This window comes from Salarias fasciatus, chromosome 8, assembly GCF_902148845.1.
Source record: "Salarias fasciatus chromosome 8, fSalaFa1.1, whole genome shotgun sequence".
Lineage (NCBI taxonomy): Eukaryota > Metazoa > Chordata > Actinopteri > Blenniiformes > Blenniidae > Salarias > Salarias fasciatus.
The window spans coordinates 20078571-20102853 of NC_043752.1; the positions used below are offsets into that span (position 1 = coordinate 20078571).

The window sequence follows — 24283 nt, forward strand, 5'->3', positions numbered from 1 at the left end:
AAATGTTGGATGGTTCGAATTCCTCATGGATGAGAGTTTCCTGATGTGAAACGGCTCCACTGAAGTTAAACATAAAGACATTTTCCTGCATTAAATTGGTGATTTTGTGTTGATTACAAGCTCACAAATGACACGATCGACTAATTCAGATTAATTTGTTTAAATTAATTGACAGCACTAATTAATTGTAATACATACTAAACTGTAAATCTGCTCAACAATAAAGAAGTTGATCACAGATCAGAAAGCAGGTCCTGCAGACTCCATCTCTGAGTTAGAACATCAGCATTTAGCAGCCGGATGGCTGCTGACAGATTTATCTCACATTTCCCTCAGTGTTCTGCAGAAGCAGGCTGAGGGGAGACTGTGTTGGTTCTGCAGGGGTTCTCTCTCCAGGGGTGTTGAACTCCTGCTGGCAGATCAGCTTTCATGTGTTCATCAGCGTTGCAGCAGGTTGTTCCTCACAGCGAGGACATCTGGTTTGATGCTGATGTGTCGTCTGCATGCTGCCCAAAATGTCTAAATTAATCATAATAATTTTCCCAGCAGTGAAATTCGCTGCAAAGCTTCCATTGAGTCAGAGGAAGTTCTTCTATTTATTTTTACGTGTCGATTAAAGTGACTGAGTTTATCAGGCTGTGTTTTCATTCTAAATACACAACTTTTCACATATCATATCATTGGGGTGAGGGAGGATCAGTATGGAGGGAGGAGGATGAGGAGGAGGAAGGTCCAGTATAAGCAGACACACACTCTTCTGAGTGGAAGACTCCTGCTGTCAGAATGTTTAGAATGGGACCAGCTTCTCCTGCACATTAAAAAAGAAGCACTGATCTGTGTAACTTGATTTAGTTCTTTAAAAGTATAAATCTTCATCAGCGTTGAATTGATTCATCTTATTAGAAATCCATGAGTTCAGAAAATAAACACTTTTATTATTCATTATAATTCTAGATCATTTACATAAAATTCACAACTCTCCAAGTTTTAAATTTTCAGTGTAGTTCCTCCACTCCGTCTGTGTAGCTGGGTTGTGCGCCTGTGTCTGGGTTCATCTGTCTGTGTGTTCAGTTGTGTGTGTGTGTGTGTGTGTGTGTGTGTGTGTGTGTGTGTGTGTGTGTGTGTGTGTGTGTGTCCTCAGAACGCTTTGTGTCTCGGTGTGTAGCTCTATATGTGTACATCTATGCTGCTCCAGTGACCCCACCCCCACTGTCACATGACTGTGTGTGTGTGTGTGTGTGTGTGTGTGTGTGTGTGTGTGTGTGTGTGTGTGTGTGTGTGTGTGTGTGTGTGTGTGTGTGTGTGTGTGTGGGCGGGACCAGCCACCGGCCCGTCGCTCCTCCTCAGCCCCAGAAACGCGCCTCTCACTCGGCCTGCTGAGGAGCGGCGGCCCGGAAACATGGAGGAGACGCTGCAGGGGAAGCACGCTGTGGTGACAGGGGCAGGGAAAGGTACACACACACACACACACACACACACACACACACACACACACAGCCAGTTTCTCGTGGCTTTAAGTCTCTTCATCACTTTTGCTCCTGATGACTTGTCGGGTTGTGTTGAGTCTTGTCTGAAGCTGCAGCTCATCCAGGTGTGTGAGAACAACCAGCTGCTCCTTCAGACACAGGCTGACCCCGTCCTGACCTTTAGTCCTCAAACTGCTGCTGAGTCAAGATGGGTCAACTGAAGGAGTCACTCATTAAACTCCAGGTGGAGTCAGCAGCTGAGTGAGTGTGTGTGCGTGTGTGTGTGTGTGTGTGTTTGTGTCTCAGGCATCGGCAGAGCGACGGCTCTGGCTCTGGCCCGCTGCGGGGCAAAGGTCACCGCTGTCACACGCACGCAGGCTGACCTGGACAGTCTGGTGCAGGAGGTAAACACGCTGAGATTCTCTGTGTGGTGAACTTCAGAATGAAAACAGAGACAAACAGGCTGCAGCACATTGAGTCAGAATGTTGAAAAAGAATCAGGATCTTCCTGAAGACGTATGGTGTGTGTGTGTGTGTGTGTGTGTGTGTGTGTGTGTGTGTGTGTGTGTGTGTGTGTGTGTGTGTGTGTGTGTGTGTGTGTGTGTGTGTGTGTGTGTGTGTGTGTGTGTGTCAGTGCCCGGCCATCGCCCCGGTGTGTGTGGACCTGGCGGACTGGGCGGCCACCGAGGCGGCGCTGCGGGACGTCGGCCCCGCCCACCTGCTGGTCAACAACGCCGCCTGCGCCAGCCTGCAGCCGTTCCTGGAGGTCACGGAGGAGCAGTTCGACCGGTGAGAGGTGCAGCCGCTCCCCACGGCGCCGTGTGAGCCGGCGTTCCCCTCATGTTCTGCCTTCTGCGCCGCAGGGCCTTCAGTGTGAACGTGAAGGCGGTGCTGCACGTGTCCCAGGTGAACACACACCGCCCTGCACACACTCCTGCAGTCACAACACCGCCTTTAAAGGGATACTTCAACATTTTGGCAAATTGGGCCATTTAGTGCAACTCCTCAGTCGTTTGAACAGCGTGCTTACTGTGTTTGTGAAGGCGAGCTGTTGTTTATCCAGAGGTGAGTCGGGGAAGGTTTTCGGGACGGACACAATGGAAGTGGATGGTATTTTTGTTCCCCCTCGTCAAACTCATCAAATACACAATCCAACAACCCCAAAACACTTTGGTGGACACGTTATAATCCACACATTCACTACGCTGTGGAACACCAACACATAATACTGTAGCGTTACGACACTGAAGCAAATACTGGGGACTACTTTTTCTGTTGAAATCACTACGCCCAGACGCCATGTTTAGTAAGTAGTTCCGTCTTAGCAATCTTCGCATAAACAACTCAATCTGGTCATTTTGCATTAATATTTCACAGCGCAGTGAATGCACTTTATGGCATTTTGCAAAAAAAAGAGCTTTAAAGCTGTTTGTTCCCAACTCCTCACTTAGGAAGGCTCTAGATGACGTCATCTTCTAATCTGTATCGAGGCTAAATGCATATCCAGGTCAAAGTAGACGATGATGTCATTTAAAATGATACATTGTTGCAAAGTCCTCAGTCAGGGAAGTTCTAAATGCAGAAAGAAGGAACCACGTGAAGTGAGAGAGCTCCAGCCATAGATCCTGATCATTCAAAGGCAAAAACAAAAACAAAAAAAGATATCTATTGTCATACATCTGTTGTGTTTCATTATTCTTTTGCAAATGTAGAAATGCTATCCAGAGTTACAAATCAAATGTGATTGGTGCCTTGTCTCATGTTATCACACAGTGACGTTTGAATAGTTTTGATTGATTTGAATTGATTAAAAGTCCTTTATTTGTCCCACGGGGGGAAAATGCAGAGTTCCAGCAGCACAGAGAGAAGAAATAGAAATGGAACAGAAATGTGAAAATGTACAAAGCGCAACCATACATAGAAAAATTAAATGTCATTCAAATATAAATTTTGGATATATATAATGAAATAACAGATGTAAGCTAACCGACATAATTAAACATAATTAAAATCCAAATTTAAGACAGATATAATCATTTTTCACAGAGCTGAATGGATGATGGATGTTCACGGTTCCATAGCAGCGGCGCACCAGACAAATGTACTAGTATTTTTTTTTTTAGCGTGAGAAGTACGATGTGTGGCGTGAGCGCTGTGTTTGTCTCTCCGGGCAGATCGTGGCTCGAGGAATGAAGGAGAGGAAACATGGCGGCTCCATCGTCAACGTGTCCAGCCAGGCGTCGCAGTGCGCCCTGAGAGACCACGCCGTCTACTGTAGGTGCTTCCTCCCCCCGCGGGACAGGCTCCCGTCCTCCGCCCGCCTCTTAACCTGCTTGTTCTCTCGTGTTCAGGCGCCACGAAGGGGGCCGTGGACATGCTGACTAAAGTCATGGCTCTGGAGCTGGGACCACACCAGGTACCGGCGCTGCGAGCAGCCGCCAGTGCTCTCCACTGTCCTCCACTGAAGGAACAGGACGGCTGGACCCACCACTTGTGTTTTAGCTGACTGACTGTTAGCCTCTTGTTTCTGCTCTGATATTTTAGCAGAACATACCTGTTTTACTTGTGTCATTCTCATCGGTAAAGAACCTCCACGTTCACATGAAGCGTTGCGGAACGGGTCCTGACCTCTGACCTCCCGGTGGCAGAATGTGTCAGTGTTGCTGACCCTGGAAACGTGGTGGTTCCTCAGATCCGAGTCAACGCCGTCAATCCCACCGTGGTGCTGACGGACATGGGCCGTGTGGGCTGGAGCGACCCGGAGAAGGCCCGGACCATGACGTCCCGCATCCCGCTGGGCCGCTTCGCAGGTCCGACACACTGCCAGGAAGTGTGTGTTTATGTGTGTGTGTTTAATCGTGTGTGTGTGTGCGTGTGCAGAGGTGGAGGAGGTGGTGAACAGCATCCTCTTCCTGCTGAGCGATAAGAGCTCCATGATCAGCGGCGTGACGCTGCCGGTGGACGGAGGCTTCCTGGCCTGCTGAGGACCTGAGGAACGCCTCCACCCGACTCCCCTCCGTCAGCTCGCAGCCTGTTACATGTTCTGATCGTTTTCAAATTATTGGAAAAGAATCACTTTTCTACCGTCTACGCTAGCACATGCTAGCAGAAAGCCGCGGCTTTCTGCTAGCATGTGCTAGCATTGACGGTGGACTTATCACTTTAACTCATTTTGATGAAACACACTTCAAAATAAAAGTATTTACTAAAAAAGTCCAAATTTTGACCTATTTCTTGGCAGTTTGGAGCCCCTCGCGTCCCAGTTTTGGCCCATGGGCCTCATGTTTGTCAACCCGGTCAGACTGAATGAGGACAGAAGCCCGTTAGCTTACATATACATTTGTATTTAGTATACAAAAAATTGAAATATTCCACCACACGGACATGTGAAGTCATAAAAAATAAGACGGAACAGCTGGAACAAGTATACAAGTCATCTTACATTACATACATACATGGCCAGAGAGTTTCCATGGCGACGGCCTCCCCAGGGAACCACGGCGGGTCAAACAACTTCCATGCAATAATAAGAGAGTTCTGCGGCGGCGCCGCAGGACCACGACACGATTTCAACCACGGAGCGCCGCGGCGGCGCCGGGTGGGAGGGGGCGGGGCGCCCGAAACGGGGCAGAAATCATATGTCATCCGTCCAGACAGGAAGTGGCGGCGCTGCGACTTCCTGTAAGAACTGATTCCTCTCTGGACGAATCGAATGCGGCTGTGATTAATTGCCATTTAAAAATATTTGATGTTAATTAATCATGATTAATGCAATTAACCCTGCCAGTCCTAATCTTAATCAAAAATCTGTTTAGAATCTGAGTTAAATATTATTTTTATGACCTTAACCAGATTGTAAAAATGACTTTTTTTTTCAGGTTGACGATCCGTGACTTTGCCGTCGTGGGTTTCTGTCCCTCTTGAAGCTCTAAACTGCCCTCTGCAGGGTCCCCGCCCCTCACTTTGAGAACCCCTCACACAGACGGCGAGCGAGTCCCCCGCTCTCTTTTCCTCTTTAGAGCTAAATATTTAGTACATGTAGATAGATATTAGGCATTCTTCTTCTTCTAGGGATTAATCTGTACATCTCCAGGTGTTCTCTCGTCCCGGCCGCAGAGCGCCGAGGCGTCTGCAGCTTCACCACAACACGATAGGAAACGGTACCAAAACTGGACACTAAAAAACTTGGCTTCAAACAATACTGTCTGTATGCACTACCCCGAACTCACACCCACACGCACACACACACACCTGCTCATATATACACACCTGTCTCTCACACACACTCACACTCACACAGGAACAGAGACAAGATCTAAACGATGGGAGAAATTAAGACAGAATATTTTAAGACCCATGCAAGCTCCTCCACCCTGGAAGCAGAACTCAGGCAGCAAAGGTAGAACGCCCCCGTTTGGCATGCTCGTCGGTCACATGTTCACAGTTAGATGAAGAGACCCTCAGGCGCCCGGCTGAGACCCTCCGTCAGCACCGTCAGTCCTGCAGAGTCCGACTCCAACCAGCACCAACTCTCCACAACGCGTGTTCCGCTGAAGCAGCAGAAGGTTCCGGTTCAGACGTCAGGTTTGATCCGCCGCCCGTCAGACGGACTGGATGGTAGAGATGTGCTCTGGGTTGAGAAGAGTTGGAACGAGGTTCAGGACCCAGGTCTGACTGGGTCAGAGACGGGAAGCTGGTCTAAGCCGGTCTGAATGGATATGAACCAGTTTGAACTGGTCGGAACTGGACTCAGTGGGTCTAAACCGGTCTAAACTGGTCTGAAACAGACTGAACCGGTCTGAATGGAGCTGAACCGTTTGAAACCACTCTGGACCAGTCAAAAGTCTAAACCAGTTGGAACTGGTCTGAACTGGATCTAAACTGGTCTAAACCAGTCTGAACCAATCTGAACCAGTCAAAAACGGTCTAAACCAGTTTGAACCAGTTGAAAGCAGTCTAAACTGGTCTTAACCGGTCTTAACCAGTCTAAACTGATCTGAACCGGCCTTAACTGGTTCCGACCAGTCTGAACTGGTCTGAACCAGTCTAATCCAGGCTGACCCGGTCTGAACCGGCCCAAATGGGTCTGAACCGGTCTGAGCCTGCCGGTCCCAGGCGAGCGGCTGAGGGTGACTTCAGACCTGAAGGCGGTTTCACAGTTCACGTTTTTTTTCTATTCAACACTGCATTATTCAAGCAAGCGCGGCCGGGAGGAGGCGGAGGGCGGAGACGAGCTCCGCCCGCCTCCGTCAGCCCTCGTGGCAACATGACGCGAGTACAAAGTAGCTGGACAGTCAGTGTCTCCTACACAACCTACACGAGCCTACTCAGTAATATTCAGTAATGGTAAAAAACTGCTCTGGTCACCAACATGGTATTGAAAAAACATCGATATAAAGAAAGCGGTCTCAGCAGTGCTTCCTCTCTCAGAGAAGTAGTGGTAGTTGTTCATGGTGATGTGGTGCAGTGGAAAGCCGTGCGCCCCCCCTCCCCTCAGAACATGGTGCACCTCTTGCCCCTCTTCTTCACGGGCGGGGGGCACAGCACGGCCCGGATGGCCTCGTCGAATACCGTCTTCAGGCCCCGCTGGGTCAGCGCCGAGCACTCCAGGTACTTCACCGCACCTGAGGACCAGAGTGCATGATGGGAAATACAGGGACTACAGGGAGGATTCAGGCCTGGACCAGATCCTCTGGCAGAACCACAACAGTCACCCTTCAGGTTCTCAGACTGTTTAGATCTCTGTGTTCTCCTATTGTTAATGTTTAGAGAGTATGTCTGAGGACCCGTCCCGCTGGACCGGACCCTGTGAGGACCCGTCCCGCTGGACCGGACCCTGTGAGGACCCGTCCCGCTGAACCGGGCCCTGTGAGGACCCGTCCCGCTGGACCGGACCCTGGGTGTCCTGGCGGTGCTCACCTATCTCCCTGGCCATGGCCAGGCCCTGGGGGTAGGTGATGGGGGACAGCTTCTTGTCCCGCAGCCTCTCGATGGTGTCCTTGTCGTCTCGCAGGTCCAGCTTGGTTCCCACCAGGATGATGGGCGTGTTGGGGCAGTGGTGTCGCACCTCAGGGTACCACTGATCCACCGCGCGCGCACACACACACACACACACACACACACACACACACACACACACACACACACACAGGTGTCCATATGGATAGAGAAGAGACGGTCAGTGGGGGGGGGGGGGGGGGCGGTGGCGCCGTGTGGAGCCGCCGGTTCACCTAACAGACCTCTAAAGACGTCACACGGTTCGAGCCCCCGTCAGACTGTGCGGGGGGAGGCGGGGCCGTCCCCGGTGCGGTTTCGTCCGAGAGCGTCTGACGGCGCTCCGCGGGCCAAACCGCGGCCGGCCGCCGCTCTCCCTCCCCACAGCGCGTTCAGGCCTCCTCCCACAATGCACCTCTGTCAGAGCCAAGCGGGCGCTTCTGAGTGGAGGGCTGAACGTTCAGGGGGCAAAGGCGAGCCAGGAGCCCGAGATGTGCCTCTGTGTGGTCAGACTCGGCGGGGCGGGGGGGGGGGGTCAGTCCACGTACTGACCTTGGCTCGGACGTTCTCAAAGGAGGCGGGACTGACCAGGGAGAAGCATATCAAGAACACATCCTGGAGAGAACCAGACACAGGGTGAGCGCACCAGCTGCCAGTGTGTGTGTGTGTGTGTGTGTGTGTCAGTGTGCGGTACCGTCTGTGGGTAGGACAGTGGTCTCAGCCGGTCGTAGTCCTCCTGTCCTGCGGTGTCCCACAGTCCCAGGTTGACCGGTTTCCCGTCCACCATCACATTGGCAGAGTAGTTGTCGAAGCTGTGGAGGCGTGGCACATCCGGCGCCGAGCCACGCCACGGCGTTCAGAACCACAACTTTAACACTGCACGGAGTGTGTGTGTGTGTGTGTGTGTGTGTGTGTGTGTGTGTGTGTGTATACTCACACAGTGGGGATGTATTCACCCGGGAAGGCATTGGTGGTGTAGCTGATCAGTAGACAGGTCTTACCCACAGCCCTGAGGAGGAGGACAGCATGTGAGTGCACACACACACACACACACACACACACACACACACACACACACACACACACACACACACACACACACACACACACACACACACACACACACACAGAGTAACGGAGGCAGCAGGCTGCTGGTACACAGACACTAGCCTACATTCATATCGCCTCAGGACACAGTGACCTCTTATGATGCTCACACACACACACACACACACACACACACACACACACACACACGCACGCACACACACACACACACACACACACACACACACACACACACACACACACACTTGTACTCCTCTAGTAGTGACAACATTCATCGACATAATGCATTTCCTCGCCTCTGATTTTTGATGGTGAGTTTGAGCAGGTCAGGGTTATGGGGTTAGGGTTTAGGGTTTAGGGTATAGGTTTAGGGTTTAGGATGTAGGTTTAGGGTTTAGGGTGTAGGTTTAGGGTTTAGGGTTTAGGGTATAGGTTTAGGGTTTAGGATGTAGGTTTAGGGTTTAGGGTGTAGGTTTAGGGTTTAGGGTGTAGGTTTAGGGTTTAGGGTATAGGTTTAGGGTATAGGGTGTAGGTTTAGCCTAACCCTAGCTAACCCTAACCCTACCTAAACCACCCAGCCGTTAGGCGAAGTGGAAGAAGTCACTGAGATACCCGAACGCCATGGGGGTCTGGGGACCGCTGCTGTTAGCATCCTGTTACTGAAAACCTCTAATTCTCACTGTACTGAAGAAATGAAGCAAACTGAAGTAATATTGACTATTCTCTGTCTGTGTTGGCCGTTTGTGGACTTTAGTGCTCGTGCACGGCGTTCTCTCACATCCCGGGTGTCTCCTCAGGAGCGAAGCCCCCCCCCAAACCTGGTCAGTCAGCACTCTCTGAGCAGCAGCAGAATCTGGTGAACGAGCCGACAGCCGTTTCAGAGCGATTCCTCAGGACTGAACATAACGTCCCCCAGAGAGCACTGTTCAGGTTGCCAGTTTGGGAGAGCTTACTTGATTTTGGGCAGTTTGGGGCTTCAAACCTGCAGAGCACGGAGCACCACCTGTGTCTCGTGCACTGCCGGGACCGTGCACACTGTGCACGATGGCAGCCGAGGGGACATTTCTGGACCATATGAGCTTATTTACTATAAATACAACTGATGAGCGCCTGCCTGGATGGCCGAGGCGCCGCCGTGGCCCGGCTGGCCCGAGCATGGAGAGCAACCAGACCATGGCGAGGAAGGACACAGCTGGAGACGTGTTCAGCTGGTTTATTTTCCCAAACTTCGCATGCAAATCGCAGGTGCACAGGTGGCTAAAACACTGATGCTCTAACCCTTACCCTAACCCTGAATCTAACCGAAGCCTAATTCTCTCCCTAACCCAAAGATCAAGTCTTAACCCTCAAAAAGGTCCGTCAGAAAGTGAGAACCAGAGGAACTAGACGATCCAGTGCTACAGATGCACCGATCCACATTATTTCACCTCTGATGGGATCCCGGTCCCTGAATTTGGATCTGTGGTAACAGTGATACTGTGAAACGTATGAAGGTTCGTCTGAAAAGGCAACTTGAGGTCAGAAAAGAAAGAAAAACAGGAAATCCTGTTAATAGGGACAATCACACACTGCAAATGTAAGAGTTTCAATCTGAAATTCAGACAGAGGGTACAGATCTCCAACACTCCGCTCCAGAGAACAACACCGAGACCTGCTTCAGCTGGACAGGATCACTACAGTCCGTCAGCGATTACAGAGTGGTTCTCCGTGTTCTCCACTGATAACGTTTACACTGCATTGTTCTCTGCAGCATTTTTGGTGTGTGTGTGTGTGTGTGTGTGTGTGTGTGTGTGTGTGTGTGTGTGTGTGTGTGTGTGTGTGTGTGTGTGTGGTTTCATTACTAAAACAAACAGAATCAGTGGACCATCAGAACAGGCATCGTTTTCAGCTGTTGCCATGTAAACATGTAGATTTTCTGAAACAAAATGCATAAATGATGTTTTCACCATCAAGATGGCTCCAGAGATGAAATTACTAAATTAAAAAAAAAGTGAAACAATCCAACAGCTGAAAAAACAAACGGGTCTCAGAGAAAATCACTGGTTAAATTTGTAAACTGCTGTTTTTATGGATGTGGTGGAGCTCTGAAGCTGACTGAAGGGTCAGAGGTCATCAGGACCGGACCTGTTTATTAGTGTGGAGCAGGAGGGTGGAGGCTGGGTGAGGAGAGTGGGGTGGGAGGGTGGATGCAGACTGGAGAATGAGGACTGTGGGAGGCAGGTGGATGGAGACTGATGGAGAGGAGGGTGGATGGTAGTTGGAAGCAGACCGCAGCTGGTGGGTGGATGGAGGGTGGATGCAGATTGGGGTCAGTGGGTGGATGCAGAGGGTGGAGGCTGGGTGGATCAGACCGTGGGTGGAGGCTGGGTGGATCAGACTGTGGGTGGAGGCTGGGTGGATCAGACCGTGGGTGGAGGCTGGGTGGATGTCAGTATAAAGGCACACTGTGTGCGGATCGAGGCCAGCGGGGCCTGCTCGCCCCTGACTGGGCCACACTCTCCCAGCCCGCATCAGCCCTCCACACGGGCCCGCGGAGCGTGCACCGTCCCCCGCAAAGCCTCCCCGGGACCCCCGCTCCCTGCGCGGAGCACGGAGGCGGGGAGAGAAGCACCGAGCGGCGGCGGAGACCCCGGACTGCGCCGCGGCCGCCGCTCCCTCATCCTCCCATCCTCCGTCCATCCGCGGACGCATCACTGAACCGCTCGGTGCGAACCGGACCGCCGGGAGGGGGACGCGCTCTTACCCGTCGCCGACCACCACACATTTTATAGCTTGCATTTGTACGGACGCTGGAGGCTTCCGGGGAGCCGGCGGGCGGGATGGAAGGGATCCGACAGGGTGCACGGAGGTCTCGGATGAGAGCAGCGGGCCAGTCCGCTCGATGGAGCCGCAGTGAAAGGCGCTGATGACGGAAAGGGCCGAGGCGCTCCGGAAAGAGCCGAGTGCCTTTAAAGGGACAGCAGCCGGAACAGGGCGAAGGCTGTGAGGACAAGAGGGTTCAGGTCCCACACTTCCGGGTTCGTCCTGTACATACACATACATACATACATACATACATATACCATCAACGACACACACGCGCGCGCGCGCGCGCACACACACACACACACACACACACACACACACACACACACACACACACACACACACACTCTGCAACGGGTCATTTGTCAATGAAGCTGGACGATTTGTGTAATGACAAGTATTAAATCGTAATTTTTAATGATTTTTTTATTTGAATATCAATTTTTTTGCATCGAATATTCTGCAGTATTCCTATTTTTATTATCGGTTGTGCAAAATGTAACTGCTGGGATGATTGAATTTTCCCTTGAGGAAGGAAATGAAACTCATCTTATATCTAAAACTGGACAGTCAGACTCCTTCACTGCCTGTTGGCACATCTCGGACGAGGAATCGTCTCTAACTTCTTTTTAACGCGCTCTGCTCTCAGCCTCAGGGACTGGTGGTTTCAGAGCCTTAACTGAAGGGGAAACATCTTGACAGCTCAGGGATCTTTGGCTGTAATTGTGAATAGCGGTGACCTCATACATTCCCACCCAACAAACAGCACAGTGACACGACCAATACAGGCACAGTCACCCACAGTCCCCGTGGGACCCCCACAACCCCGCAGGAGGACCGCCAGGGTGCTGTCCATCCAGCCTTCTGCTCCACCCTGCAGGGGAAGGTGCAGCCATGTGGATCCTGAGGCGCCTCAGCTCTGCCATGACTGCAGCCAGGCTCCGACAAACAGGGACCAGCCCCACCGAAATCCAGGACAGAGAGAACGAGTGATTGTGCTCTGTGATTAATAAACTGTGAATATTTACATATTAAAAAGAAAAACGTGGAAAAAACAAGAGAAAGGTGACAAACACCACCTGCTCATGCTCTAACATGCAGAGAGAGAACCTGTCCTCTCCTGTCCTTTCCAGATGTCCACGTCCTCATCTGTCCTGTCTTCTCAGAAGCACAGAGGAACCTGCATTTGACTCCAGAGTCTTCCTCTGAATCTAACCCTAAGTTCTGATTTAAAATAAATCCAAATAATCAGATGAGAGGAAATAAATCATAACTTTTATTTATTGCTTATAAATGATTTGTTGGTCTTACATGACATCAGTACACAACAACTTCAGCAAAACATGAATCAACCTCAAATTCCAGCAGTGGTTCATGAGCTGTCATGCACAAAATGATCACATTCAAATGAATAATATGTGAGAAATATTGCCGTTAAGGTCTCCTGCTTGGGAACGCTTCGCCCTCCTGGTTAAATATTAGAGCACAGAAAAGCAGGTGGGTAATCGGAGGGCGGTGGGGTCATAGTTCTGCTGAGATCAACACTTCAAACATGTTAACTCACTTCAAAGACACATCGGAGTGCAAACAGCTGACTTTGGCATTCAAGCAAGCTCTCTCTAATAATTCCGAATAATTCTCTGATAATAATTTATTTTTAAAATTTCTATAATATTACAAAAACATCTTAATATACAACCAATTGTATGCTTTGCATTTTGTTCTCATGCTGTACTGAAAATGAACGAGGTATCGAACCGTGGCTTTTGTGCATCGTTACACTCCAGCCTGTGCTCGGTGCTGCTCCTTCACACCAGCAGTAATATCAAACCAGCTTCAATCACTAAAACCTTCAGAATGACACAAACATCTTTGGCCTTTATCCCCTCCGTGTTGTTGATTCGTCTTACAAATAAATAAAGTTAATCTTGAATGATTTGACTGTCAAGTTGTGATTGATGCGTGCTGCTTGTTGATCTTCATTCGGTCCAGATTGGAGCAGAGAGTCTGTTTTCAGGCTCCTAGAAGCCGGTGGGGGAGCTGGAGAGCGACGGACTCATCGACGCGTCGATGGTCATGGCGAGGATGTGGCACAACTCTTTAGCCTGGAACAGGAAACACACAGAGGAAGGCAGCGAGCCGCCATCCGGCGTTCAGAACTGATCAACAGAGTCACCGTCTTCACAAATACACGTCACAGAGAACACATGCAGAAACCTGACCCTGGTGAACCCTTCTCGAGGCTGCAGACGGCTGGGAGGCTCACCTGCTTCAGCTGCATGCTGATCTTCTTGATATTTGATGGACTGCCGTACGCCAGCTCCAGTGTGGGCAGCTTGGCTTGTTTTTTGGGGCGGACGGTGCGCAGGGACATGATGTCCTCCAGGTGAATGAAGAGGATGTGCGCCTGCAGCGGACAAACGGACCGTCAGATCACATGACCCTGCAAAGTCCATTCCCAGCTAATGACAGGTGGGTTCATGCTGGAATTCTCATGCTAAGAAGACGATGATGGTTCCTTTCCAACCAGTGTTTGGGGAACCACAAGAACCATGAATGAGTAAAATGCTAATGCTGATTGTCTCACCTGCACCGACAATGATCATGTTATAAACAACAAAGTCATTCTGCACATGGAAGGCTTTAATCAGGACAGATCCGCTGAAGTGAGGATGGTGAGGTAGTGTGGAGACTGGTGACTGAAGTACCTGTGTAGTTTGGTTCAGGAACAGCACCCCCTTGTCGCTGACGCTGACGAAGCAGGGCGATGGGATTTTACCCTTCGTCACTTTCTGCACCAAGAAGGTGTTGGAGCCGAACAGAGGGACGGAGGACAAGACCTCTGAAAGAGTACAGTCGAAGAAATGCCATTAGAAAACAAGGGAGTCTGAGACTAGACAAGACGAGACAAGGGATTCTAAGACTTAGACAAGAGAAAACAACTAGATTGGAGGACAAGAAATAAGACTAAAAAGATGAGACAAGGAAACACAAAGCACTAAACAAGATTATAAGAAAATACAAAGAGAGAATAGAAGAGAAGGCGCTCCTCACCGATGAACTGGGTCTTGGCGTCCGTCGGTTGGAGGTTCTGCATGGCAGCGACCTGACTCTGACAGAAGGCGAAAACGTCGTCAACTGGAGGGCTGAGGTCGGTCTGCTTGGGCAGGTAGAATTTAAGCTCCGATCTGAAGACAAAGAGTACAATTCAAACTGTGAGTGTTCTCAAATACAGAATGTATCGATACAGTAAGAGTTCTCTGTCGTGGGAAACACCGAAGACTATGATGATACATGATGAGTCAAGACGAGATGAGATGATACAAGATAAATGAGCAAAGAAAACAAAAGTCAAGACAAAATAAAATGATTCAAACAAAGAAACAAGAGAAAAAAAACAGTAAAGACAAATGAAGTTCAGAGAAGACACGATAAGGAGGAGTAAGAAGACACAACACAAGGTAAGACGAGACAAAACAGAGTAAGACGAGAAGATGAGATGAAACGAGGAGGTGAGATTAGAAAAGTCAAGTGAGGAGAAGGGGTGGATGGGTACAAGGCCTGGCTCCACAGCTGACTGCAGGTTAATGAGTGACACCCACAGGGACGGCTGGTGGTTTTGGCCCAGAGCTACGTGCTGCAGAGCGGCGAGCTGAGCGAGCTGCTGAGCTGAAGCAGGAAACATCAGGTTTCCACCCAGGAAGTCGGCCAGGAGCTGCAGAGAGACGCACACGTTAATACCACCGCGGGCCAGAAGGCCTCGTCGACGGGTCCGAGCGGCTCACCTGCTGGAAGTGGAAATCCAAGGCCAGGTCGTTGCTGAAGTTCAGCTGCTCCGCCCAGAAGACTCTCCTCAGAGCCAGCTGCACGGAGCCGTCGTCCAGCAGGACGTCCATCACGTACTCGTTCGGATAGAAGGGACGCGTCATCCCATCTGAGTGCATGGAGGGAACATACGGCCTTAAAGGAAAGCTAACGCTAAACATCAAACATTTAGCCACCAGCTAAACAAGTAGCCACCAGCTAACGCTAAACATGTAGCTACCAGCTAACGCTAAACATGTAGCTACCAGCTAGCTCTACATATGTAGCCTCCAGAATACTCTAGCCATGTAGCCAGGAGCTAACATTCTTATAACTACAGACCATTATCCAAACCTAAGCTGATCACGCTTTTCTAATCAGCATGGAGGAATTCCTTTCCCTTCATTGCTGTTCCTGTTTCCAGGATGTAGTGAGGCGCTGTGCTCGAGCCAGAGCCATATAGTGTGAGAGTTGTGACAATGATCGTTCGGTTCAGCCAGTTTTTGTCCAGCGTTCGTTTCTGTATTGTTTATTTTCATCAGTCACTAGCCATGTTGCCATCAGAATGTCATTGCATGCTGCCTGACTTCGACATTTTGTTCGCCACTGATGTGTTAACACGGCCAGGAATCGAACCGGTGACCTCAGCCCGCAGGTAGGTATTCTGTTACCTTGCTGTCTGGAGGCCAGGAGAGAGAACTCTTTGACTTCGTTGGCTTCCGAGATGCCCATTTCCTGACACAGCTCCATCACCACGTCTGCGGCCACCTGCAGGAAGAAGAAGCAGCGTGAGGCGGAGCGGTTTGACGCCGAGCAGGACGGTCAGCCAGTGTTCCAGCACCACCCAGGTTAAAGGAGGACAGGCTTCAACGCAGGTACATCAGTGATTATTTAATGTTTATTGCCATTATTTAATTACTATTTTTTACGTGTAATCAACTCATTAAAATCGTCATTCATTTGACGTCATGGTCCAGTGTTACAGCATGCCATTGAATTGATTTCTTCAAAGTAATTCTCATCACATCCATTGTTCTGGTCTGAAGAGTTTGAAGCAGCAATCCTGTTCTCTGGGATTGATCTGTCGTGACTTGATGTGCAGGAGAACCAATCGGGCATAAGGATCCTCCGACTGACTTTAATCATGTAAACTGAGTCATTTGAACTGTTTTAGTCATTTTCATTCTGAAACCAATCTGGCTTTTTTTCCCTTTTAAATGTTTTTTGTTTGTTTGTTTGTTTGTTTTTGTTGGCAAGTTTATCCAGGTTATGAGTTTTTCTAGTCATGTGAGCTTTTCTTTTTCTGTCTTTCTTTCTTTTTGGCCTGTTAGCTTTAGCAGAGCGCTGATAATATTCCCATGGCTGTTCAGCAGCTGCAGCGCTCCTGACTGACTGACTGAGTTCCAAAGAATCAGGAGCATCTTACAGTGAAGTTGAAGATCTTGACAGGAAATTCCACGTCTCCAGGCAGAATGATGGGACAAATCTGAGAATTTTTACCAGCCTGTGGAGGATTAGAACACCAGCATGAGAGACAGAATAGGGAGAACAGTAACAGAAGAGCTGCTGGGTAAATTTTCGAACCCAAGGCACACAGTAGTTCTCTGCTTTGACTTGAAGTTGTGAACGTGTTCTAAAGCGGGAAGTCCCTGTGCTCTGAACTCACCAGGAACATCTCCGTCTCCACCCGTGACGGAATGTTCCGCCGTCCACCGAAGGTGAAAGTGCGCTGCAGGTTGTCCTGACACGCGAAGGCCATATCTGAGGACACAGCGTCTGTCTGAGAACCCCATCCCGAACACACAGGATTGTTCTGAAAGGACCGCTGCTACCTTGGTACGGGTTCCCCGGGTCCTCCGAGATGTCGTAGAGGTGACGGGCGAGGTAGGGCTGCAGGGTGGAGGAACACGGGAAGAAGCCACAGATCAGGCAGAGCAGCCGCCAGCCCGCGTCCAAGCTGGACCTGCAGAGGAGACACGGCGGGCCGCTCAGGAACATCCACAACCCAGAGTTTGACCAACATTTTGAGTTTTATTGTTCCGCTCATCGCTGACGAACTCATCGTGTTAATAACCCGCACCACCTAGTTCCTGACAGACTGGCCAATCAGAGATCAGGCCAGGCCCACCTCCGACGCTCAGCGGTTCATTGTTGTGGAGCTGGGACTCATTTTGGACACGTATTCTGAATGTGTTCTTTAAATCTGGTTCTTTTTAAGAATAGTTTAGAAGAACTTTCCCAGATTTGAATAATTACTTTGAGCCATTTTACCTCATCCTGTCCTTGTTTAAATGAATCATAAATTCCAAGGTAACTCATCATCTTTGGTTCTAACATGGTGCTCACCACTTGATCTATCTCTGTTTGGATTGTGATGCATGTTTAAGTTGATAAACCACTGAAATGTTGTCATCTAGATCCACAGGGAGAACATGAAAACTGCACACAGAAAGGTCTAGACTGGAACCGTGTCGTCCTCACGGCGAAGCGGCTCTCCCTCAGAGCACTGGACAGACTCACTTGGTGGGGTTGTTGGTGGTCTGCTTGATGACCTGGCAGTAGATTTCATCTCTCAGCTGCTCGTTCTCCTTCCCTAACTGAAGAGAACTTCACATGAGCTTCACATCCAGTACCGGGTTGGGTTTCCACTCTCTGCTACGTGAACACTGACCAGCAGGATTTGCGTCATGCAGCGGATCGGGGTGTTGCCCCTCTCCAGGGCCATGTCCTCCATGAACTGCATCAGGTCTGGACGGACAGAAGGACAGAAGAGTGAGCAGAGGAAGAGCGAGCTGGCATCTCGTCACCAGGATGTGAAGGCGCTCACTGTGAAAACACAGGACTGAAGAGTTCTTCAGCTCCAGGTCATTGTAGAGGATCAGAGAGTCCTGGATGGGAACCTTGATGGAAATCAAACACAAGCAACTGTATTCAGGATGGTCTCCTACAGACAACATGGTATCATCAGCGAAAAAACTAACATTTGAGAAGCGGCTCATCTTTATCTGAGTAGTGGAGACAGATCGACATGAATAATAATAATAATAATAATAATAATAATAATAAGAAGAAGAAGAAGAAGAAGAAGAAGAAGAAGAAGGAGAAGAAGAAGAACGGGTAGACTGAGCTCACCTGTGAAAATTTAACAGCCTCAGAAAAGTTCCGTCCACCGATGGGAAGACCGGTACTTTCCACGCTTTGGTGAAAAAATGATGAAAGCACAACGTTAGCATGGCCATGCTACAACAAACTAAATACAGTGTGAATGAGCTTACAGATATTCCAGGTGGGACTGCAACAACATCAACCACGCCTGAACATACCTGAAGTATTTCATAGCAAATTCAACCATGGGTGCATGAATCTCGAAGTCGGAGACGGATCCCTGATTGGAGTTGGGGACGGACTGTGGATCTTGATATAGAATCGGTGATGGGCTCTGCGCTTCGATCCTGACTGGTTCTGGATCCGGCATCAGCCTTCTGTTGGGAAGAGGAATCACGGGGGGAGGGGCGACTTTACTGCTCCTCATGCTTTTCCTCCGGTCATCTCTCCGCTCCAGGTGGAGACAGTGGTAGTCCGGGGCGGCGGACGGCTGCGTCAGGTCTTCTGGGAACAGTCCAGAGCGCCCGCCCAGGGTGCCAAACAGCCAGCCTGACAGACCAGAAAACACGTGATACAACCTGGACGACAGAGCCTGAGACGCTATCATCATGGCGGCTCTTCTCGCTGAGACATGACAGTAACGAGACTAGTCTGTAAGTCCACCAAATGTCTTCAGTCCGTCTCACCTGTCTGCAATGCGTCCATCGGCAGCAGTTTGATTATGTCGCCTTTATTGAATTTCAGCAAACTCTTGTCGTCAGTCACGAAACTCTTCAAGGCGATCACATGACCCGAGTTCTGCAGAGCCAGGAGACACAGCAGCAAAAAAGGATCTATTAGCACATACGCCATAGTCCAAACCGTGAGTTGTGTCATTTTGTAGGTCAGTTGAAAACTAATCATGGTGAAGATGTGATGAGGCAGGAGATCAATGACCTTGATGAGTTCCTGGAGGAAGAGCTGGATCATTGCAGTGATCTGAGGAGCTCGAGGGGACTTCAGCATCAGGTTTTCAGTCCTGAGCTCCAGGTTCACCGTATTCGTTCCCTCCAGGTCGACCGACAGCACCTCCGCAAAACTGCATCCACACAACACAAATCAGCTCACGCACATAGAACCGAACGGCTCTGCACTCAGGTCGGAGGGGTACCTGTAGCTTTTCAGCACTCGCAGGTGTTTGGGGTTGATGCCCGACGCTCTCACAACCTTCAGGAGACGAATTCCACGATGGGACACGCCCAGCATCTGAGCCTCTGCACCTTCCAGCTGCAGACAACCACAAGCTTGTTAGAATATTTTGTCTGTCAACGAGTCCTCCAAGGAAAACAATCTTCTCCGTAAACACCAGCGTACAGTACCGGAAAGCCACATGATGCGGCTTTCCGGTATGATACACTGGTGTTTACGGTGGATTTCTCAATCTCTTGGAGAGTTCAGAGGTCAAACCCGACAACAGGAAGACGTGGCACCTTGACCGGGAACAGTCGGGTGAAGTAGTTCTCCCAGTTGTCTCGAGCTGCGATGACGATCCTCTTCTTCATGCTCTCGTCCTGGATGGTGTTGACGCTCGTCCCCACATTGAAATTTGCTGCAGGAGGCGAGGAAGTGGGTGTGGTGATGGATGAGCGGGGTAGAGAACATAATTCAGGGTTCCTTCTCTCAGCGTGCAGGTTTGGAAACTTCAGGAAGTCAAAGTCTCACCGAGCAGATCCTTCATCTTCCTCCTCTCCTCTCTGCTGATCCTCACACAGCTTTCAGAGAACGTGTCCCTCATGATCTGAGGAGCAAAGAAAAGGCATCCTGTCATCTGTGAGACATCTCGAAACGTTCGGTGAAGATGAAGACCTTGTGCTCAGACTGACCTGCTCACACAGCAGGTTGAGGACGTACGGCCGGTTGAACATCTCTCTGGGATAAAACACCTGAACAGGTAAACCCAGGTCAGTGACGTGGAGAAGTACGATAGATAGAAAGACTATGGTGTGTGTGTGTGTGTGTGTGTGTGTGTGTGTCACCTCCTTCCTCAGGAACAGTTTCCCTGGCATGTTGACATGAGAGAAGTAAACTCCGGCAGAGAATCGGTGCAAAATGGTTCGAATTCCGTCGACGTCGTCAGGCATCTCGTCTGAAGAAATAAGATCAAAACTGAGACTGAAGACAAGGAGAGCTCACAAGGAAGGACGGTGGACAGAGGGACAGGGTCCCTAGAGGAGGACAGAGTCCAGAGAGTAGGACAGGGTCCAGAGAGGAGGACAGTCTCTGACAGAAGGAAACCCACTGATGGACGGCGCGATCATCGGCGGCGGCTCGGGAATGTTCTGGAAGAACGCTGCGGTGAAGGGAGGTGGTGAGGGAGATGAACGTAATTCAGGAGATTCAGGCGGAGGAAGTGGCGGAGGAGGTGGAGGTGGAGTTTGAGGAGCCTGCAGGAGGCGCTGGTTGCTGAACAGGTCCTCCAGGGGGCGCTGCTTCTCCCTCATGCTGTTGGAGATGGACCGGCGCCCGGAGGGTGAAGCATTGTCCATCTTGAGAGGAGGCGGAGGAGGCGTCCATTTCCTCTGAACACACCAGAATCACACAGCTGGAGACTTTTCTGGATTCTTCTTGAAAAGACAGCAACTCTGCCGGTTCTTACCTCATTCTGCTGTACCGGTGTTTTGGTCTTCAGTTTGTCCAGAGCTTCCTGTTTGGGATCGGCCTTATTTCCAAATTTTCTTGAAATGCCAGGCCTGTGAGGAGAATGAAGACCTTTTCTGTATTAGTCTCTAGCAGCTGGTTCTAGATCCACAGACTGATGGACTGATTGAGCGTTTGATGAGGAAGAGGTGAACCTGGAGTGCTGACACCAACCTGATGGGTTTGAAGGGCTGAGGCTCCTGCTGGGGTCGGCTGTTGTACTGCTTGATGATCTCCCGGATGTTGGAGGTGGGTTCAGGCCGGTCGGCCTCAGGTGACCTCTCTCTCCGGGAGCTGTTCTCTTGAACCGGAGGGCTTCGAGGACGCTCCACTGCAGGAGGGCTTCGACGACGCTCCGCTGCAGGAGGGCTTCGACGACGCTCCGCTGCAGGAGGGCTTCGACGACGCTCTGCTGCAGGAGAACACAGGTAGAACCTCAAAATCAGCCCAAGACGGTTCTGTCCTGCCAGAGCAGCCACTGAACGGACGAAATCCATGTAGAGTTTCATCGACATGGAGCTGTTGACTCATTTTGTCTTTCCTTGTCTGAACCCGACCGGCACAACGGATCACCTCACGACCCGACACTCTAAACTCTACCATGAGTTCAGTGAAGTCTGCCTTGACTTTCTGGAGTGAGACGTCAGTGTCTGCGCTCACCACGGGTCTTGCGGGTGACGGGCGGAGGCGGTGGGCTGGGTGGAGGGGAAGGTGAAGGCTGCCTGACCGGGCTGGACCGGGCCGCTCGTCGCTTTGAGGATTTGGACTCGCCTGGAGGTTTCTTACCTTCAGGACGTTAGAGGAGCAGAAAGTGATGGAGTTAGTGAGAGCGTTAGTATCGTATCAGAAACCAGAAAACAGGAAACCTTGGTCCTGCTTTGTGTTCAGGTTTTAAAGTGTTGCTGAGGCCAGTGGTGTCCCTGCAGCTGTCAGCATTCGGCTCAACTCACCGATCTTCTGGAAGAAGTCCCTCTTCTCTCTGAAGGACTGCGGGTCCTCCGGATCCATGTCCTCCTCATCGCTGTCCGGCTGTCACAGACAGAAACACACTGTCAGTGTGAGCAGAACCAGCTCACTGCAGCAGAACCGGCTCCCTGCAGCAGAACCGGCTCGCTGCAGCAGAACCGGCTCACTGCAGCAGAACCAGCTCACTGCAGCAGAACCGGCTCCCTGCAGCAGAACCGGCTCGCTGCAGCAGAACCGGCTCACTGCAGCAGAACCGGCTCACTGCAGCAGAACCGACTTCCTGCAGCAGAACCGGCTCGCTGCAGCAGAACCGACTCGCTGCAGCAGAACCGGCTCGCTGCAGCAGAACCGACTCGCTGCAGCAGAACCGGCTCGCTGCAGCAGAACCGACTCGCTGCAGCAGAACCGGCTCACTGCAGCAGAACCGGCTCCTTGCAGCAGAACCGGCTCGCTGCAGCAGAACCGGCTCGCTGCAGCAGAACCGGCTTCCTGCAGCAGAACCAGCTTCCTGCAGCAGAACCGGCTCCTTGCAGCAGAACAGCTCCGTGGAGCAGAGACGGGTCTCTGCAGTACCTCAGGCCGGCGGCGGCTGGACGGCCGTTTGGTGTCGGGGGTTTTGGTGCGGGCGGGTGGGGGGGAGGGGGAGGGGGAGGGTCGGCGCTCCTCCCTGGTGCGGCGGGACACGGGGCGCCTCGGCACCTTGTCCTCCTCCTCCTCCTTCGGCTTCTGCCTCTGGCTCTTCTTCTGCTGCTCCTGGGTCTGCTGCTGCGATAAGGTCATGGCCTGCAGGGTCATCTGCTGTGCCTGAGGGGTCAGAGGTCACTGGGGGTCAGCAGAGGGTCAGAACCGTGGGGGGGGCGGGGGTGTCAGTGAGGAGTGAGCCTCACCATGAGCAAGGCCTGCTGGTTGATGAGCGCCTGCTGATTGGCCTGCTGTGTTGCTGCCATCTGCATGGGGTCGGCCAAGGGGGCGGCGGCCATGGGGGCGGCGGCCATGGGGGCCTGGGGCACCATCATGGCTGAACCGGGTAAAAACAACAACCAGTTACAGACCTGACACCCAGCATCCCACTGGGACAGTAGAAAACCCAACATTATCCAGCATCATCTGTTTTTCAATGTAGGAAAAGCCCAGAAGAAGAGACTTCTGGGAAAACGGCTGTTCTTAAAGTGTAAATAAACATATAGAGAGTCACCTGGCATGGCGGGCATCCCGTAGCCAGGCATGGCTGCTGCTCCACATGAAACACAGAGATTTTCATCATTAACAAAGTAGTTTGTCACTCTTTAACCTTCTGACCCTCTGACCTTTCAACTCCTCAACCAATCAAAGCATCAACCCATTACCCCAGAAACCCATTAACCCTTCAAACACTTCAGCACTGAAGAGGTGGACCTTTTTCAAATCAGCAGATAATAAAAACAGTTTATCTTTTTCAGACACAATCTTGCATACTGTATATCAGCTCTAATGTCAACATATTCTGTGTTTTACGAATCGCACAATAAACATCATGCAGAGAAAGCTGGAGTCTTCAGACAAACTGAGTCCATGATTGAAAACAGATGTGATTTAATTTGCACTGGATTATTAATTTTTGTTGTTCAGCATTTATGCCTCAGAAGCCTCCTTAAGGTCCTGCACTGCTTGAATTCTCTCTTCATGTTCAGTCTGGAGGTCGCAGGACGATGGGAAGACATGGACAGGCTTTACAGACAGACTGAAGCTTTAAAGACGGAGGCGTGAGGCCAGCCATCCAGAGGTTTCATGGCTGCTTCTCACCCATGGGGTAGGTTGGCATTGTCATTGGCACACCTGAAAAACAGAAAGTCCTCCTTCAGCTTCACTCTGACGAACCCTTCACAATGAGAACGTTCACTCCAGACACGTGAAGCAGTCCTACCAGCTGCATAAATCCCGGGCTGCATCGGTCCGATTCCTCCTCCTCCTCGCATCCGGCGAGTCAGGTCAAACACCTGCTCCTGGTCCTGGAGACGGGGACGGGGACGGGGACGGGGACGGGGACGGGGACACACAGTGCTTCATTGTCTCTTTTTGGACTTGAGATCTCCCCTTGTTCAGGCTGTGTTCACTATTTCATTGCTGTTAGACTTCATCAAAGTCTGAAATTAAAGTTTACAGCACACACACACACACACACACACACACACACACACACACACACTGACCGAGGGTCCGTTGTCCAGCACGTTGTCGAACAGGCCATCGACGTACGCGTCCGTCTGTCGACCCCGGCCTGCACACAGGTTCATTTAATTTAATTAGACTTCAGCAGAAACCCGCTCTGCAGCTCAGTCCGGAGTGAAATAAATCAGATTTATGGGACACAGATGATGTGCAGTGCGTCTGAGCCATCAGATAAACTGTGTTTAGATCAG

At 50.8% G+C, this 24283-nt stretch overlaps 2 protein-coding genes across 2 annotated transcripts; one reads left to right on the forward strand and one right to left on the reverse strand.

Moving 5' to 3' along the window:
• The first annotated feature begins 1355 nt into the window (after positions 1-1355).
• Positions 1356-4643, forward strand: LOC115393643 (L-xylulose reductase-like). Its single transcript, XM_030098741.1, has 8 exons — positions 1356-1451; positions 1773-1870; positions 2101-2255; positions 2330-2372; positions 3641-3740; positions 3818-3882; positions 4159-4276; positions 4347-4643. Exons 1-8 carry the CDS (start codon positions 1400-1402, stop codon positions 4448-4450), a joined length of 735 nt encoding a protein of 244 aa, XP_029954601.1. The 5' UTR covers positions 1356-1399; the 3' UTR covers positions 4451-4643.
• A 2253-nt stretch (positions 4644-6896) lies between these two features.
• On the reverse strand, positions 6897-11466 carry LOC115393645 (ras-related C3 botulinum toxin substrate 3). Its single transcript, XM_030098744.1, has 6 exons — positions 11272-11466; positions 8398-8469; positions 8155-8272; positions 8013-8075; positions 7386-7545; positions 6897-7090 (listed from the first exon to the last, which is right to left on the reverse strand). The coding sequence occupies exons 1-6, from the start codon at positions 11304-11306 to the stop codon at positions 6960-6962; spliced, it is 579 nt and encodes a 192-aa protein (XP_029954604.1). The 5' UTR covers positions 11307-11466; the 3' UTR covers positions 6897-6959.
• Between the last annotated feature and the right edge of the window lie 12817 nt (positions 11467-24283).